The sequence below is a fragment of the Echinops telfairi genome, unplaced genomic scaffold (assembly GCF_000313985.2).
Source record: "Echinops telfairi isolate 266 unplaced genomic scaffold, ASM31398v2 ScPeMD7_1;HRSCAF=3_0, whole genome shotgun sequence".
Classification (NCBI taxonomy): Eukaryota; Metazoa; Chordata; class Mammalia; order Afrosoricida; family Tenrecidae; genus Echinops; species Echinops telfairi.
In genome coordinates this window covers 89,691,902-89,709,110 of record NW_022103896.1, presented here as the reverse complement: position 1 = coordinate 89,709,110, position 17,209 = coordinate 89,691,902, and the positions used below count along the sequence as shown (strand labels likewise).

At 41.2% G+C, this 17,209-nt stretch overlaps 1 protein-coding gene across 3 annotated transcripts in view; it reads right to left on the bottom strand.

Annotated features, from left to right (window-relative positions):
• Positions 1-4,599, bottom strand: part of CHD7 (chromodomain helicase DNA binding protein 7) — a 198,306-nt gene extending 193,707 nt beyond the window's left edge. For all 3 annotated transcript variants that reach the window (XM_004697580.3, XM_045286272.1, XM_045286254.1), the window contains exon 1: positions 2,759-4,599. In XM_004697580.3, coding sequence (XP_004697637.1) covers positions 2,759-4,453 — 1,695 coding nt within the window. In that variant the 5' untranslated portion in view covers positions 4,454-4,599. The remainder of the gene's footprint in view (positions 1-2,758) is intronic.
• Positions 4,600-17,209: the final 12,610 nt, after the last annotated feature.

Here is a 17,209-nt window from a genome sequence, read left to right as displayed (position 1 = left end):
GTAATAAGAGTTGTATGAGCCCCCAATAAAATGATTAAAGAAAACAGTGAATGAAAGAAATAGTTGTTGGAAACTAAATCTTCCTGGATATAGCAGTTACTCAGGACTGTTTGAAGTCAGCACTATGGTTGTTTTTGTCTCCATGCTTAAATAAAGAAAAGCAAATTAGTTGCATTTTATCTGTTTTAACTTGGCTCTTCCTGTGGTCCTTATTTTGGCCCAGGACCTTATCAGAGTACCTTTGATGGTGCTCGGGCTCCTTCCCATTTGGATGTAGCAGGTAAGATTCCTGGCAGCAAGTATCGTCTCAGAGGATGCAGGTAGCAGAAGAGGGAAAACGCAAAGTGGTATATACTGCCCTTGGAGCTTTTTTATACTCTGTTTCCCAGGAAGTCCTCCCTCCCTTTTCCCCCCGGCCTGAAGAGGCCCCTGTCCTCCACTCCCAAAATGTGTCCAACATGAAGCTTCCAAGTCACTGTCATAAAACCCACAGAAACCCAGAATGACTACTTCCTGATCAAATCCTTTTCCATTCACACTGCCTCAGGCCCTCTGTTCCCAAGACCCCATCCCTGGTTCAAACTCTTATCTCTGGCCTGAAAAAAGGCCTTCTGGTTCCCCATCCATTCTGCACACTGCCTAATAAATATCATTCTCCTCGCCAGGAAAGTCTAAATTCCTTAAAACACACATAAGATTCTTACAGAACACACTTAAGATTCTTACAGTCTGGTTCTATACTTCAAACGTCTTCTCCCCACCCCTCTTGTACAAACTCTACATCACGTGCTCCTGGTTGATAAACCATCCCTCGACCTGCAACCTCCTTGGTTTGCTTTCCCTACATCCTCCAAGGAACCTAACCCAGGGGGCTTTCCTCTCTGACAATCATCACAGAACTGTGCACAGTTTTTCCCGATGCTGTACATTTTCACATAATAGTTCTATATCCCAACAGAGATCATAAGTGTATGAACAACTAGTATCATGGCTTGCACCTCTAAAATCATGAATTGTGCCATCCAAAATCAAAGTTCCAATAACAGTAGATGGTCAGTATGCAGTTCTGAACAGCATTCAGAATCACTATTGCTGCTGAGAGGTCCAACTCCTAGCGACAGACTGAACCACCACCCCCGTTCCCGCATCGTCCTCACAGGTGTTCTTACGTTTGAACCCGTGGTCGCAGGGAGTCAATAACCAAAACTCAGACCTAGTTATGAGGCTGTAAATGCTCACAGAAGCAGCCTCATCACCTTCTCCTTCAGAGCAATGACTGCGTTCACACCACTGATCTCAATTAATACTCTAATGCTTAACCCACTGGGCCAGCAGGTCTCCCACACATAGTTAATAATTTACTTTTCACCTGGTCTAGCATGAAAAACAAGATTTAGGACAGAAAGCTGTCTTTGCAAATGCCTATTATAGGATTAATTATACCCCCGCCCAAAAAGGGAAGTCTTAGCAACCTGAATATGACCTTATCGCATACATCTTGGTTAGGGTGAAGGCATATTAAAGTAGTACGGACTATAATCTGAAAGATGTGTTTATGAGACTAAAAGACAGAAAAGGTTAAGAGCCATGCACAGGAGAGTTTGAAGTTACGTTGCCACAAGTCAACAATAACCTGGGGTTACCTGGAGGCCCGGTGGCAGAGGGGTTACATGTTTGGGTGCTATCTGCAAGGTCAGTAGTTCAGAAGCACCAGCTGCTCTGTAGGAAGAAAGACCAGGCTTTCGACTCCCATAAACAATTAAGATCTCACAAAACCACAGGGATCTCACAATTCCACCCTGAGTCAGAAACAATTCAAGAACAGTGAGTTTGGTTTTTTAATTTTGTTTATTTGTTTAACCAGAAGCTGAAGGAGCTCTAGTGCTATAGTGGGTTACAGGTTACAATTTGGGATGCTATCCACAAGGTCAGTAGTTCAAAACCACTAGCGACTCCATGGGAGAAAGAGCTTTCTACTCCTGTAAAGAGTTACAGCATCAGAAACCCACCAGGGCAGTTGTTCTACTCTACCTACAGGTTGCGTGGGTGGGTGGATGGGTGAGTCTGCCCAGAAGCTGAAAAGGGGTCAAAAAAAGGATCTTCCCTACAGCCTTCAAAGAGAACATGGTTTGGGGAAATTTAGACTTCTCGCCTCTAGAACCATGAAAGAATAAATTTCTGTTCATAAAAGTCACCCACTTTTATGGTATTTCATTATAGCAGTCATAGGAAACTAATACAATACGAAAACCTATGTCTGTTTTCTAATAAATTCTGCAGGATAACAAATATAACATTTTATCAAAATTAAGGAAAATTCCTACGTCAGTGCTGCGTATCCAAATCTTTTTGAAGCACATTCTTTGGAGTATTGTTTACTGTGATTTTCTACGGTTTGCGATCTAAATTTACACTAGCATCCAACAGTTGGCAAAATAAATATTAGAGAAGGGTACAATTTGAAGCTCCCGAGAAAAAAGCATAATATAAAAGAGGACAGGGTACCACTAACAACAAAAAAACTTGCTTGGAAAACACGTTTCGGTGTATTTTCAAAACAGAGAGTGAGAAGAAAGGGAAAATGTTTGCCTGATGAACTTTGAATCCCTTATTATTTCCCTATCAGCAGGACAGAGCAACCTGTGAACAGGGATGAAGTATAACGAGAAAAAAAATCATGCTTAAAGAAAATGATAGTCAATAAATTAAGTACATTGAATGGCATATTTACATACAAGCAGGATGCAATGCTGCTTACCTGATGCACAGGCACTTTCTGCGGTGTGTTCTGGGGTGAGGGGTGGATCTGTGCCCACGGCTGGTGATGAGGGTGTGGTGGGGGTGAAGACTGGTGGTGCACTCCTGGGTGGGGCTGCATCGGAGGACAGCCTGGCAGCTGCTGGAAGGACGGCTGCTGGCCAGGGAGCAACCGCTCCTGTATTGCTTGTGGGTCAGCAAGGGCAATACCAGGACAACCATTTGGTCTCATGTGCCCGGTTAACTCCCTCGGAGCTGAGGACATGCCCATAAATGGATGAGACTGCTGCAGGTTTCTGGGGCCCATATTCCTCTGTCCGATTCCCATGGCCCCAGGGGGCTGGTGAGATGGCTGAGGGTGGGATATATTTGGATAACTGCCAACTTCCATGGGTATCCCGGCACTTCCAGGCCTGACTTGCGGAGGCGGCGTGCCTGCTGGGTTATTCATTGCTTTCATGGGTGACATGGGAGGTGGAGAGGCATAAGTTCCCTGAGGCTGTGAAGGGTGCATAGCTTGTGTGTTCATTTGGTTAAGTGAGCCGCTGGGGTGGATGGGCTGCTGGTGCATTAGTCCTTGACCACTGTTTGATGGAAATCCTACAGCATTGGGGTATCTTGGTACGGACTGATTTATTGGATTATTATTCGTAAGGCCTAAATTTTGATTCATCCCTGTATTGTTAACTAATCCCTGATTTAGGTTATTGTAAGGATATCGAGAATACTGCCCTGAGTTGATTACAGTAGGTGAGGGGACTGTCTGGTTCCGAGAGCTAAAGTTAAGGGTTTGTGGCCTAACAGTCCCTTGTTGAGGAGGATTAGGGGAGAATCTGGGACTGTGGGCAACAGATTCTCCATGGAGAGCAGTAGGGGGGTGGTGATGAAACTGTTGCACTGAGTGTCGCAGGGAGGGCGCCATGCTGGGGCTCTGCTGGGGCACATGGGACAAGTGGCCAGGTCCTGAGGTGGCAATAAAAGGGTTTCCCTGATTGAGGCCCTCTTGGCCTTGGGAAAACTGGCTCATCCTCTGCTGCGGCTGACTATGCTGCTGCATCGAGAAGTCCCCACGTGCCAGATAGCTCCCCATCTGCTGCATGTGTGGAGGGTGGCCCTGAGTTGAAGGGCCTGACGGAGCTGCCTGGGGTGGAGGTGGTGGCGGTGGTGGCTGCTGCTGCTGCTGCGGGGGCGGCGGGGGCGGCGGCTGCTGTTGCTGGTACGGGGCTCGTATCTGGTCCGGTACCTGAACAGCCCGTGGTCCCCACATAGAGCCACTGTCCACAAAAGATTGCCCGTGCCTTTCATTCTGCAAGCCAGGGTAGACACCCATCTGGCTGCCACCACTGCCACTGTGCGGGACTTGAGGAATAGGGGGGGTGTGGTACTGCGAGTGAGGAGACCCGAGTCCATTCCCAGGGGTACTACTCATCATTCTGCTCGGCTGATCCATTAGATGCATCTTTTGTTGTTCGTACTGGTTATAGTGATCAAAATGGGTCAACTTGGTTTGATTTTGATTAGTGGGGGGATGGTGAAGGGACGACTGCAGAGAGGTAAAGCCTTGGTCCATTGGCATCTGTTGGCCCATGGGGTTGATCGGATTTTCAGGGTAACCACACTCTCCAAGGCTTTCAAGGCCCTCACTGAAAATATTTCCATCCTCCCCAAAAAGGCTCATCATTCCTGGATCGGCCATCTTCTTCCAACACACGGCTCCTGTAAACGTCAGCTAGGGAGATTTTCTGTGCTTCACTTCACTGAGGTGTCTGTCCTCAAAGCTTATAATCCTTAACTAATCTTCTTCATGTCATTCCATATTTACTTAATGCTCTTGGACCCAGCAGTGTCAGGCAAAGTCTGGATAGTCCTAGAAGAGAGTGGAAGGTGGGGAGGAGAAAGGAAGAAAACAGAGAATTAGGAACGAGTAATTAAGAAAAACAATGAATATTTTACAAATGTGAATTTGCTGCCCATCAAGCAATACTAATCTAAGTCTTTGTTGAGCAGCATTTTATAAATCAAGTTCACTTTTAAGAGAAACTCACTGGTTTCTACCAGAAGCATTATTATGATCTACTACTTAGAAAGCAAGCAAAACACTAACCTTAACCTTAAATTAATCCATTCACTACACTTCCTAGCATTCCATTCTTGGATAGAACAGAACAAAAGAACACAACATGAAGCAGCAGCAGCTGCCACAGCAGGCAAGCAGATGTATGAATATAGCCAAGCAGCCCATCTGCTGAACCAAAACCCTGGAAATGCTTTGGTTTCCAACAGCAAGTCGTCCGTAACCTGATTCCCCCGAGCAGTGTAATCAGATGAGAAGCAGCATCAGAGAGGGTTCAATTGAGTTAAACTGACAAGAGGATTATACAAATATCAAAATCAGTCATTTCATACAAATTAGATGTTTAAAGCCACCGTAGAACATGAGGCATCTATGGAAACCATGGTCAAAATGTTGTTGAAAAAAACAAGCTGGAGAATAGTATCATTGATTCCATTTCATTAGGTGTTAATCTCAGGAACGTATAATACTCAGAAAGAAACTAAATGAAGGTTCTCATTCTAAAAAGTGACCAGCCTACCAGCAGACTGAGCCCATACATGGCTTGGGCCACTGAGTTCTTATTCTGGGTCCCATGATGCCCAGTTGTCAGGTGCACTGTCCACCGGCAACACGCTGGGCTCTACTGAGGAAACAGGACCCTGCTGATCATTCAGAAGCAACTTCAGCTGGATGGAAATTTGGTACAGGATAACTATTCTCAGTAAAGAACAAAAGAACTGCCTAAGAAGTAGTCAAAACTGAAAATCACTCTACAAAAATTTAAGTCAAAAATATCCACAATGTCCTCAGATGACTTAATGAAAGAAGGCATGACTAAAGCAGGTGAGGAAAAACAGTGTTTACAACCCATGACAGAGCATCTAATGCATCATATTTTATTCCAGTAGTTACTAGCAGATTTGTATCTCAGAAAAATACTGAAAAAGTCAAACAAGAAAGTATTTTGTTCAGTGTTAAATGAATCAACAGCCTAATAAGAATTCATTTACATAAGGAAAATACCTAACATCTTAATCATCTTTGGAATTTAACCCACCCCCACCCCCACCCACCGATACCTCTTTTATAAGCATTGTTATATTGTCCTACTGGGGGTGGGGGAGAGGTGTATGCTGATAAATTGCAGGAGTGATGGTATGCATGGCCTCAGAAACCAAGTCTTCAGCCACACGTGTGAGCTCACGATATGGAAGCCAGCACTGCTGCTGAGTGAGTGCACCATTGGGGTAGGAAAAAATCCTATCTCTACCTGCTCTATTCTAACATATTCCTAACACAGGGAGAATTTAGCTGACAAAACATGTAAACAGCACTTCTGCTCCCTGTCAGAACTATAGACATATTTCCTTAGAGGGTCTGCAGGTCTGCAGTTTTCCCATGACAGCTGTCAACTCGAGCCAAAGGTCTCACGTTCAGCTGCCAACCGCCATGAATTTTTTCATCCAGCTTCTCCAAAATCAGAGGTCAAACTGGTGAAACGAAGGTGAGCATGGATATAGTTTTATTTGAAATGCATTGTCCTGCTACACAATTATTTTAAAACCCCTAACAAAGAAGAGCAATCTCCAGTGCCTAATACAACAAATAAGCATGAATTGAATTTACTCCCAAAAGTCAACACAGACAGTAGTCATTTATCCAAGACGCACCGCAGCTTTCAAAGAAATACTGGAATAGACTTGATAAGAGCTTAAACCTTAGTGCCTCCTGTACTAACCACTTACAAAAACAATCTTTTTCACTTAAAGAAAGTGGTGTCTATGTTAAGTCCTAATAGTCTTGTTGGATAGGATAAGGGTTTCATCCTTCAGGGTCCACCAATGACACAGAAGGAAATACTGTGGAGTGGATCAGGTCCCCACCCAGGTCTAAAGAGAAAGGAGCCCGTCCATCAATGACACGTCTGCCAGATGCAAAATGAGTCCAGCAGCACAAGCACAGCCAGCCTGGAGGAATAGCAAAGGGGTTTCTTTCATTTTTTTATCATCCTTAGACTGAGTAGAAAGGGTGGTGTGGAAGGGGTGGTGGTGGAGGAGTGTTATGTGCAGGCATGAGAAGTGGTAAAATAGAAACCCATTAAGAGGAACAGTATGTGACACAATTTGCTCCTTTCCTTTCCAGTTCCCTAGTCCTCTTCACTGAAGGTCCATTTCCAGGTGGCATTAGAAATGCTATCAGACAGTAGTCCGTATATTGTGGTATCAAGGAAGCACATCACACCATAATCAGCAGTGAAATGAGTCGGGGGTTTGGTGCTCACAACTTGGCTTGGGTTTGTTGTTAGTGCCCATTCTTGTTCAGCCAGCCATCAGTACTCTCTGCCTCATTTCTGACAGCAGACAACTATGCCAGGAATCTATCTGGAAGCAAAGCTCATAACTGTGATTTGAGCTAACCTAATTAATTTATTTTGTTCCTTTTTGCTTTTGATCAAGACCATTTGTATGTCTACTTTGCCAAAGTCACCACTACAAATATACCAACAATACAGTAGTTGTATTTAACTCATTATAGCCAAAATATCATTTCAGAATATAACTAATAAAAAAGGAGCTGACTTTATAACTCATCGTCTGTGACTATTTTAAGTCTTCAAAAATCTTTACATACAAATGGGCTTCAAAAAGCTCCTGGAAAAACTGCAGTATCTTTTAACTCCATTTTTCCATGAATTTTTGAAACCCTCTAGTACTTTACACTTACGATACATCTTAACAAGATTGCCTACATTTTAAGTAAAAGTGACCACATATACTGGGTAACACAGATTATTAAAAAGAAGAAACAGAGGATATCTGCAGAGTATATAAAAGTCTCTGGTTACTAAAAAGAAGAAACAAAGGCTTTCTGGCACAGTATTTAAAAGTCTCAGATTAGTAAAAAGAAGTACGAAGGATTTCTAGAAGAAATGGTGGATTGTGCAGAGAGCTACCCAAACCCTCTAAGCAAAGGCATGAAAGACCAAATGAATGGTAATCCTGAAACCCGGAGTGCGGAGTGCCAATGGAAAGGATAAAGAAGTGGAACAAATATTGATGAGACCAAGAGGCTAAACAAAAAATGGCGAGCTAGAGAATATACAAAACCTTTCATTGTCAGCTGGTCTGGCACAATGTGGCCATTCTGAATGTTTGCAAGCAGCATTCCAACCAGGGCAACAACTTGATAACCAGCTCCACACACGCAGTACCACACCAACCTAAGTTAGTGGTTGGCAACCAAAATGATACCTTATCCTTGTTTATCTCTCACACACACACACACACACACACACACACACACACCAGTGACAAGCAATACAGCCGGTGTCTACCTCCACCAATCCTGGGGAAAGTGATACCAACAACAATACAACAACTTCTCTGCCATAGGATGGAGGACCACCCTCAAGGATTGGCCCTGGATGCACAGCACCCCAGTGTAGAGGCATATTCACTCAACCTCCTCAGGTAAGCAGCAACCAAGATAATATAAGGGCTCCTCTCAGCCATCCACTGGGCCAGCAGGAATTCCTTCTGGGATCAGGGTGATAAAGGTAAGTCATCTTCTCTGTCTACGACCAGTTATCGTGCCCCGGAGGAACGCTGATTACCACCACACGCTCCGTTTCCATCTTCTTTCAACACCCACACCCACATTTTTATTTTTGCTTTGTTTTCCTTTCCTTTTCGTTCCCTCTGCCTCTTTTTACTTTCTCTTTTTCTTTTTTGTACTTTCTTTTCTTCTGCACTTTGAAAAATTTGTTTACTATTCTTTTTATGTCCTCACTGGCTTTATGACTCTGTTCCCTGCTAGTGTTTCCTATTGCCATTTTCTTTGTTCTAAGTATTTATATTTACTTTATCGTGGGGGGAGTTGTCCTTTCCTTCCCAACACGCACTGCAGCAAACAGCTGTCATGCCACAGAGCCACGCCCACTAGGGAAGAACAATCACTTGCTCCCACACCAGGTGGTCACTGGCAGAGGGTAACTAAGCCAAACCTGCACTCAGCTGTTCTACACAAAAGGAATGGCACAGCAATCTAACCTTTACACATACACTAGAAAACAAGTTGTGAACACCTAAAACCTGCCAAAGTAGCACATCCACATCACATACTCAGCTATATCAAAACAAGTAAAAAGAGGCAGATAAAGCAAAGCAATGTACAATCACCAATTAAATACAAAAACATCAAAATGTCTCAGAAGCAACAGCAACGCTGGTGTGCATGAATAAGGCATGGTTCTCAAAAAGTGGCCAAAATAAAGAGCCAGAAATCCTGCCTAAGGAAGAAACATCATGAAAACATATGGCAGGCAATTAAAAGAAAACTTAAATATCTTCAACAAATAAAAAGAGAAAATGTAAAAAAAATTAATTTTAAAAGAGAGAAAATGCTAGAATAATTCAGGAAAACACCACTAGGAAATCAAACTAGCAAACTGATGAAAAAAATTAGATACCATACTAAAACACAAAAAGAAATGCTGAAGATTAAGCTGCTAGAAGAATCATCAGAGAAATGAACAACAACACAGCAGCAGTGAAATACATGAATTAAATTAAAAATGTGAAATGCCATCATAACAAATGTTTTACCTGTGATTGGAATTCCAAAACAAGAAATTTTTTTTAAAAAGCCTGACAAAACTTTTGAAGATATGTTGGAAGAGAACTTCCCTAATGTCATGAATATGCATTACAGAATTTCAACAATCAACATATCATAATAAAACTTGCAAAAAACAGAAAGAATGAAAGTATCCTGGAAGCAACTCTGTTCAAATTGAACCTTACCTTAAAAGGAGAGCTATTAAGATTGACCTTTGATTTCTCGGCAGAAATTACACATGCAAGCAGCCAAGAAGACAATAAAATGACATAAAACTCTAAAAGAAAAAAGCCAACCAAGATTATATACCCAGCAAAACTGTCCCTTTAATATGCCCCAAAAACTAGGAAGATTGTTGGTTGGAAATATGAACACTGAAAAACAACCTGCTTTACAATGACTGGGCAAAAGAATAACTGAAATGAATAAAAACATAAAAATTTGGGAGCATCACAAATACCCAGGGAGCAATTTATAGCAAAATATGCACACATCAAAAAAGGTAAAACTAAAAGCAACACTTAACCCAACATCTCCAACAATTAGAAAAGAGTTAACAAAATGAGCCTCAAGTCACCAGGAGAAAAGAAATAATAAAGACTAGAGCAAAATTAAATTGGAAATCAGAAAAGCAACAGAAGGCATCAAAAAAATGGAAACAGATTCTCTAAAAGGATTAATAAAATACAAAACCACATGTAAATATAATAAAAGAACACACAAATAACAAAAGTATGAATCAGAAAATGTCACAACAGAACCAATTGAAATGAAAAGGATAATAATTCTGAGAATTGATTGTATTACTACAAATTTGGTAAGCTAGAAGGGAAAAATTTCTAGAAAGCCATTATGGATCTAAACTAAGAGAGCACAGAGGAGAAAATCTGAACAGACTCATCACAAAGAAGAAAGTGTCAGCTCATTAAAAAGGTCCTGATCAAGGCAGTCTCATTGAGAACCTCTACCAAACAGGTAGAGACGGACTGGCACAATTCTATTTAGATGACTCCAGAACATAAAACATGATGGAGTAATCATGCCCTCATTTAATGAAACTAGCTCTTTATACAGAGTAAATTCAGTGTGATCAAATATCTGAATATGAAAGCCAAAAACTCGAACACCCATCAACGAAAAAGTAGGAACAAATTTCAAAGTTCTAACATAAGGCATAAATATCCAATATAACTAAACACACACAAACAGAAGAAAACGAACTAGATGATTGGGACCTCTAAAAATTAGACACTCATGCATATCAAGAGATTTTTTTTCCAAAAGAAAAAATGAAAATTCAGACTGGTGGGAAATTTTTGAGCAACCACATATTGGACAAGGGACTGATGACTAAAATTCATGGAAAATTTCAATACCTCAACAACAAAATAATCCATTTTAAAAGTGAGAAGATATGATCAGATAATTCAAAGAAGAAATGAAAAACATATTAAGAAATGCTTATTATCACTAGGCATTAGAGATATGCAAATCAAAATAACAATGAGAAACTCACCCCAGCATTCATAGCAGTTTAAAATAAGAAACACTAACAATGGCAAAACAAGAATGGACCCCTCATACATGCCTGGTGGGAGAGTAAAACCGTACAATCATCGTGGGGCAACAGTATGGCATTTCTATAAAAAGTCGGAAATACTAATATCTGATGATCCAGCGATCTCAAGGATGAACCTGGAGAACAATACGTTGAGTAAAATATGTCAGTCACAAAAAGTCAAATTGGTGTGAGGCTAAAAGAAAAATGGCGTTTTAACACAAAAATAAATTCTCCTTGATGTTTACCAGGGGATGGGAAGGGAATGGAAGGCAAATCTAAAGGGTGTCATAATGTGGAGTCTAACTCAGAGCACCCTATGTACATGACAACAAGACATTGCCGGGCTCTGTGTTGTTGCATTTGTTATGTTGGAATCCACTGTTACATCCGTTTTGATAGTCCATCTCATTGGGGGATCTTCCTCGACTTTGCTGCTCCTCTGTTACCAAGCATGATGTCCTCCAGGAACTAGTTCCTCCTGATAACATGTCCAAGGTACATGAGCATAAGTCTCACAGTATCCTCGTTCTAGCTGTACGTCTTACAAGATTTGCTCATTCTTCTTGAAGTTCATAGTATATGCAATATTCTTCATCAATTATATCATTTAAATACATCAATTCTTCTGTAGTCTTCTTTATTCATTGTCCAGCTTTCACCAATATACGGTAATTGAAAATACCATGGCTTAGGCCAAGCATACCTCGATCATCTTGGATCGTTAACATTTTAAAGAGGTCTTTTGCAGATGTGTCCAAGGAATTATGTCATTTGATTACTTGATTGCAGCTTCCATGAGCATGGATTTTGGACCCAAATAAAATGAAAGCCTTAAAAACTTCTATCTTTTCCCCATTTATCAAGATCTTATTTATTGGCCCAGTTAAGCATTCATCTTGTCAGTTTGTCGTACTGCGTCGGCTTGTGTGTCGTTACAGTGACGTTGAGAACTATAGCACTGGTACTGCAAGTACCAGGAAGGTCAACCTTGGTGTACAGGTTTCAAGCAGGGCTTCACACGAACAAAAGGGAGAAGGAACTTCTGAAGAAGGAGCCAGTGAGTGACAGTGAGCGCCTCGGGCTGAAAAGCACTCACAATAAGACAAGGGAAGAGCTGTCTCCTCAAAGCAGGGTCAACCATATGAGAAGGATTGAATAAAGCTTTCAGCGCCTTCATTTGCTAATGCTGCAGAACTCAAAAGGAAGGCATAGCGGAAAGCATCCATTAACAACTTGACAACTAACAACCAATCACAATGATCGACATATAATACTGACAATAGAAAAGTGGGTGGAGGGGGACAGTGGTCAGTGTAAGACATGAAAAAAAGCAATAATTTATAAGTTACCAAGGGATCCTGGGGTGGAGGTGAGGGGCGTGAATGAGCTGATACCAAGGGCTCAAGTAGAAAGAAAATGTTGATGGCAATATATGTACAAATGTGCTTGACACAATGGATGAATGTGTGGATTGTGATAAGAGCTGTAAGAGCCCATAATAAATTATTTTTTAAATGAAAATAAAATAACTTGAATATGGACCTAGAAGTTAAACACTGGATAAAGGGGAAGATAATATATAACAAAAGGGAGGTCAACAAAAAAATGATCAAGACAAAGACACTGGTAGGATTACAAGAAGTAAAAGCAAAAGCAGAAAATACTAATATATACACAATCTTACAATAACAGTAAGCAATAATCTACAAGTGGCAACATAGGCATGTAAACTCAACAGGTGTGAGAGGCAGAAAAGGGCTAAACTTATGAATGCACACAGATTTGACAAAGGCTTTTTCTACATGTGTACTAATCTATACTGTAGATAAATCCATGTGTGGTATTAATTTCTTTTAGAAGAATTAATACCAGTCTTGTGGAATTAGATATTAAAGAAGCCCTTAATTACCAACTCCTCCAAGATGCTATTCTGCTCCATGTTCCTCCCATTACTCCCTGGAGCATAGTCTCTCATGTCCCTGGGTTCTGCAGTTAGCTCCAACATCCCACACAAACTCTACACTTCAAGGAAATGTCCTCACATGGTGCTGGTGCTGTTAGTCCCAAATCTGAAGGTCAGGAAGAAACAAGCCAAATGCAGGGTTCAGAGCCAGAAGCCAAAACGTATAAAAGTCATGGCTAGTCATTTTCTACCAAAGCTCAGTCAGGAACTACAGTAGGGTTTACCAGATGATGATGTATCTAAGAAGTGCACCATGACAGCATCATATAGACCCCATCCAAAGGATAGGGTCTAGTACAGTAGTACCAGAGATGTCCCCAAGGAAATCAAGCATGTGGCTTCTGTCACATATTCTACTATGGTAGCATTTAAAGGTGTCCCAAAAGAAAAGGGTGTGACCTGGTCCAGATCCTCTCCTGTCCCTTAGTTTAATTTTTAAAAAACCCTCCCTGTCATCCAGTCTACGCCCGCTCACAGAGAGAGACCTTACAGGGCAGGACAGAACTGCCCGTGAGATTCTGAGACTGGAACTCTGGACAGGCTGGGAAGGCCTCACCTTTCCCATGTCTTCACCGTGTTTACATTCGTGATACTTCTGAAAATGACACCTCTTTTAAGCAAGAACCAAGTTGTACAGGATTATATCATAAAAGCATAGGTAGGCATCTACCTAAACAACAAGGTCCCCCACAGGGAATAAGGAAGTCCCTGTAAGTTGCCAACATTTGTTACCACAAAGGAGTTCCGTGGACCTCATGGGCCAAACGAAGCCCCTTCTGTGTAAAGGTGTAACCCGGCCTAAAATATGGTTGTTTTCTGAATGAGTTTGACTCAGCAATGCTGATACACTGTAACTGTGATCTCTGATATACAATGAGTAAACCACTAGCCACATATTGCTATTTAAATTAATTAAAGCTGGGTACAATTTAAAATCCCATTTCCCTGTCAAAAACGAGTCTTATTTCTAATGATCTACAGCTGCTACATGTGGCCAGCGACTACTATATTGAACAATTTTTCATTCTGTTTACTCCCACTAAAATAGCCTCAGTTTGGTACTTGCTTCCAGAAAGTTACATACAGTATAATTGGAAGAAAAAATTTCTTTGAGAGGAAATTTTCTTTCAGTTGTGGTCTGAGCAATTATTTAGTGATGCATCTGAATAAAATGGACCCAGCTCAGCCCTTCATGTTTGGTCCTCTCTAATTAGCTGCCATTTAATCTATACATTTCTCTTTCATCTTTGGGAATTGTTTATCTTAAAATATTTTGTAGAATATATTTATGCTACATTCAGTCTACAAAATGATTTATTTGTTAAATGAAAGGGGGTTTGGACTAGGCTCCACAGTGCTTACCAGCTCAAATTTTCCTAATTTGTTTTGCAGCAAGTACTGTACATTTTGCTAGCTGCCCAGTCTTACTGTGACCTTCTCTATATCCCCATTACAAACATCTGAGCCTTAAATTACTACAGTTTTTTATATTTGTCTCTTGTTGTTGCTGTTGAGTTGATTCTGACTCATGGTGACCGCATCTGTGTAAGAGTAGAATTGTACTTCATGTTTTTTTCAAGTCCAGGACCCTTTGGAAGTCGACTGCCAGGTGTTTTGGGTTTTGCCTGAGGTTCTATTGGATGAGCATAAACGGTCTTTTTGGCTTATCATTGAATATTTGACATCTTGTGTCACCCAAAACTGCTTACTATATAACATGCATAATTAAAGCACTTGTCATGAGAGTGCACAGGACTTTCTGTAATAATGGGAATGTTCCACACATACACTGTTCTATGGACAGGATGTTACATATTTTGTCTTAGAGGTCCCATTTCTAGATAAAGACAATGGTAAAAGCAGCAGTCTTCTCTCACGAATGACGTTTATCTTGCTCAAGGATTAGGGTTCCATAAAGGCCCAGGTTCTTGTTAGTTGCTGCTCAGTCAGCTCCAAATCATGGCAAATTTATGCAAAGTATAACGAAATGTTGCCCATACCTCTATCCCTTATGATGATATAAATACAGGACATTCTTTCCACATATCATTTGTCCATATTAACTAACTAGATTCTCAACGTTATCATGTAATATTTTCTAGCATATATTTATACTTTATAATTCAAAACTAGACAAAATTAAAACATCTAGGAATAATTTCAAAATTATTTTCATTTCATAATGGCCATTTCACTGTTGCCCATTTAATAAGGTATTTGCAAGTGTTAATTTTTATATCCAAAAATCTACAGAAGCTTGTTATTACGGCCAATATTTAAGTTATGGCATTAGGCATTATTTAACCCACTATTTTATTGGGGGGAAAAGACGAAGGATGCAAAGCTCTTCAGGAGGTACATGGTCTAGACACCATACTAAAACTAAACCAAGAAAAGCACTAAGAACTGCACTTATAGTTTGTTTGCTTCATTTATAACAGTTGGTAATCTCCAATTTTACTGACAGTAACTGAAGAGATGTATTTAGTAAAGGAAAAACTATGCTCTAAATCAGCAGCATTTTTCATTCTCATCTCTAGCCTAGTCAAACACTAGAAAATAAACCTAGAAGCCCTCGTCTATGCATTTATATTTTAAACATTAATGAATGCTTGCTTATTGTAGAACAAACAAACATGCCCCTTGGTCCTCATGAAGCTTAAAAGCTAGCTGCCATCATGTCATTTCTGATTCACAGTAACACAATGTGTGTCAAAATATAACTGTGCTACTCAGAGTTTTTAATCACTGGAGTGTTTGGTTTTTTTGGTTTTTTGTTTTTTTTTTAAGTAGTTTGCCAGATCTTTCTTCCAAAGCACTTTTGGATAGGCTCAAACGTGTACACTTGTGATTAGCAGTCAAGCATGGACAAGCCATATTAAGTACTACTCAGGGACTCCTTGTGTAACTTACTCTTCTAATAAGTACACCTCAAGTTTCCCCTTCCATCTTAAATATCTCACAAGCTTGCCTTCTTCTCCTTGTTTATACCAGGTGTGATGTAATGGGACCTTGATGGTTTGGTTTTCCTGAGTCCTGTCTCCACACTTCCACACTAATGACTGTTCCTCTAAAGCAAACTGGGTGTACTCCCCTGATTAAAATCCTTAAAAGCCTCCCCATAACTGTCAGCATCATGTCCAAAGGCTTCAGCCTGGTTGGCAGCACTTGGTAATTGAACCCCAGTGACCTCCCTCATTCTCGATTCCCCACACACCATTCTACCCTACGGAGCATTTGCAACACGCACACAAACTACAATAACCCACTGGAAGCCTACCAGGGAACCACCCTTTCTCATACTTTACCTTCCTTGCCTTCACACTTGCCTTTTCCTTTTCCCTAGCTGCCCTTCCCCCACAGCCCTCTCCACCCCAACTGCACAGCGGAGTCTGGTCTCTTGTTTCCACTCAGCTCCTTTGTCACGTTACTCCGGCTCCTCACTCCTCTCTTGCTCAAGCTAATTCTGGAGTCTTCCTCATATTCCCACTGCATCAGAGCAAGGACTGCAAACACTCAATGTACACTACTGTTCTTTCTGCTTACTTATCTTTCTCACTAGACACTAGCCAGTTATCATCTGGCTGAGTTTGACTCGAGGAACCCCATGTAATTTCAGAGTAATACTCTGCTCTATAAGGTTTTCAAAGCTATGAGCTGTTGGAAGGACCTTTATGCTAAGGCCCAATTGGGGTGGGGGTGTTAACCGCCCACTTTTGAGTTAGTTGAGTGCTTAAGTGTTAGAACTGTGAAAGGGGATCCTCCCTAGAGACTCACACAAAAACCTCCAACAATGATGTTCAGTCAATTCTGACTCATGGTGACCCTATAGGACAGGGTAGCACTGTCCCTTTACTTTTCTGAGTCTCTCTACAGCAGCCGAATGCTCATCTTTGTCCTTCAGAACAGCTGCTGGTTTCAAACTGCGGCCCAACTCATAACCCCTGTACCACCCAAGGCTCCTTTTTCCCTAGAGACTTAAAAAAAAACCCTCACTGCCATCAAGCCGATGCTGACTCATAGCGACACTGAAGAACAGGGTAGATCTGACCCTGTGAGTTTCCAAGAATTAACTCTTTACAGGAGATGGAAGTCCAACATGTACCCACAACCCACCAGGGTTCCTTACCAGACTAGAGTCTGTTGATTCAAAGGGGCTGGCAGCACAGGCATGCCCAGGGAGGCAGACTCTCAGGTCCACTTCACACCATTTTTAATCAATAAGGCTCCCAGGTGATGCTGGTACACATGAAAC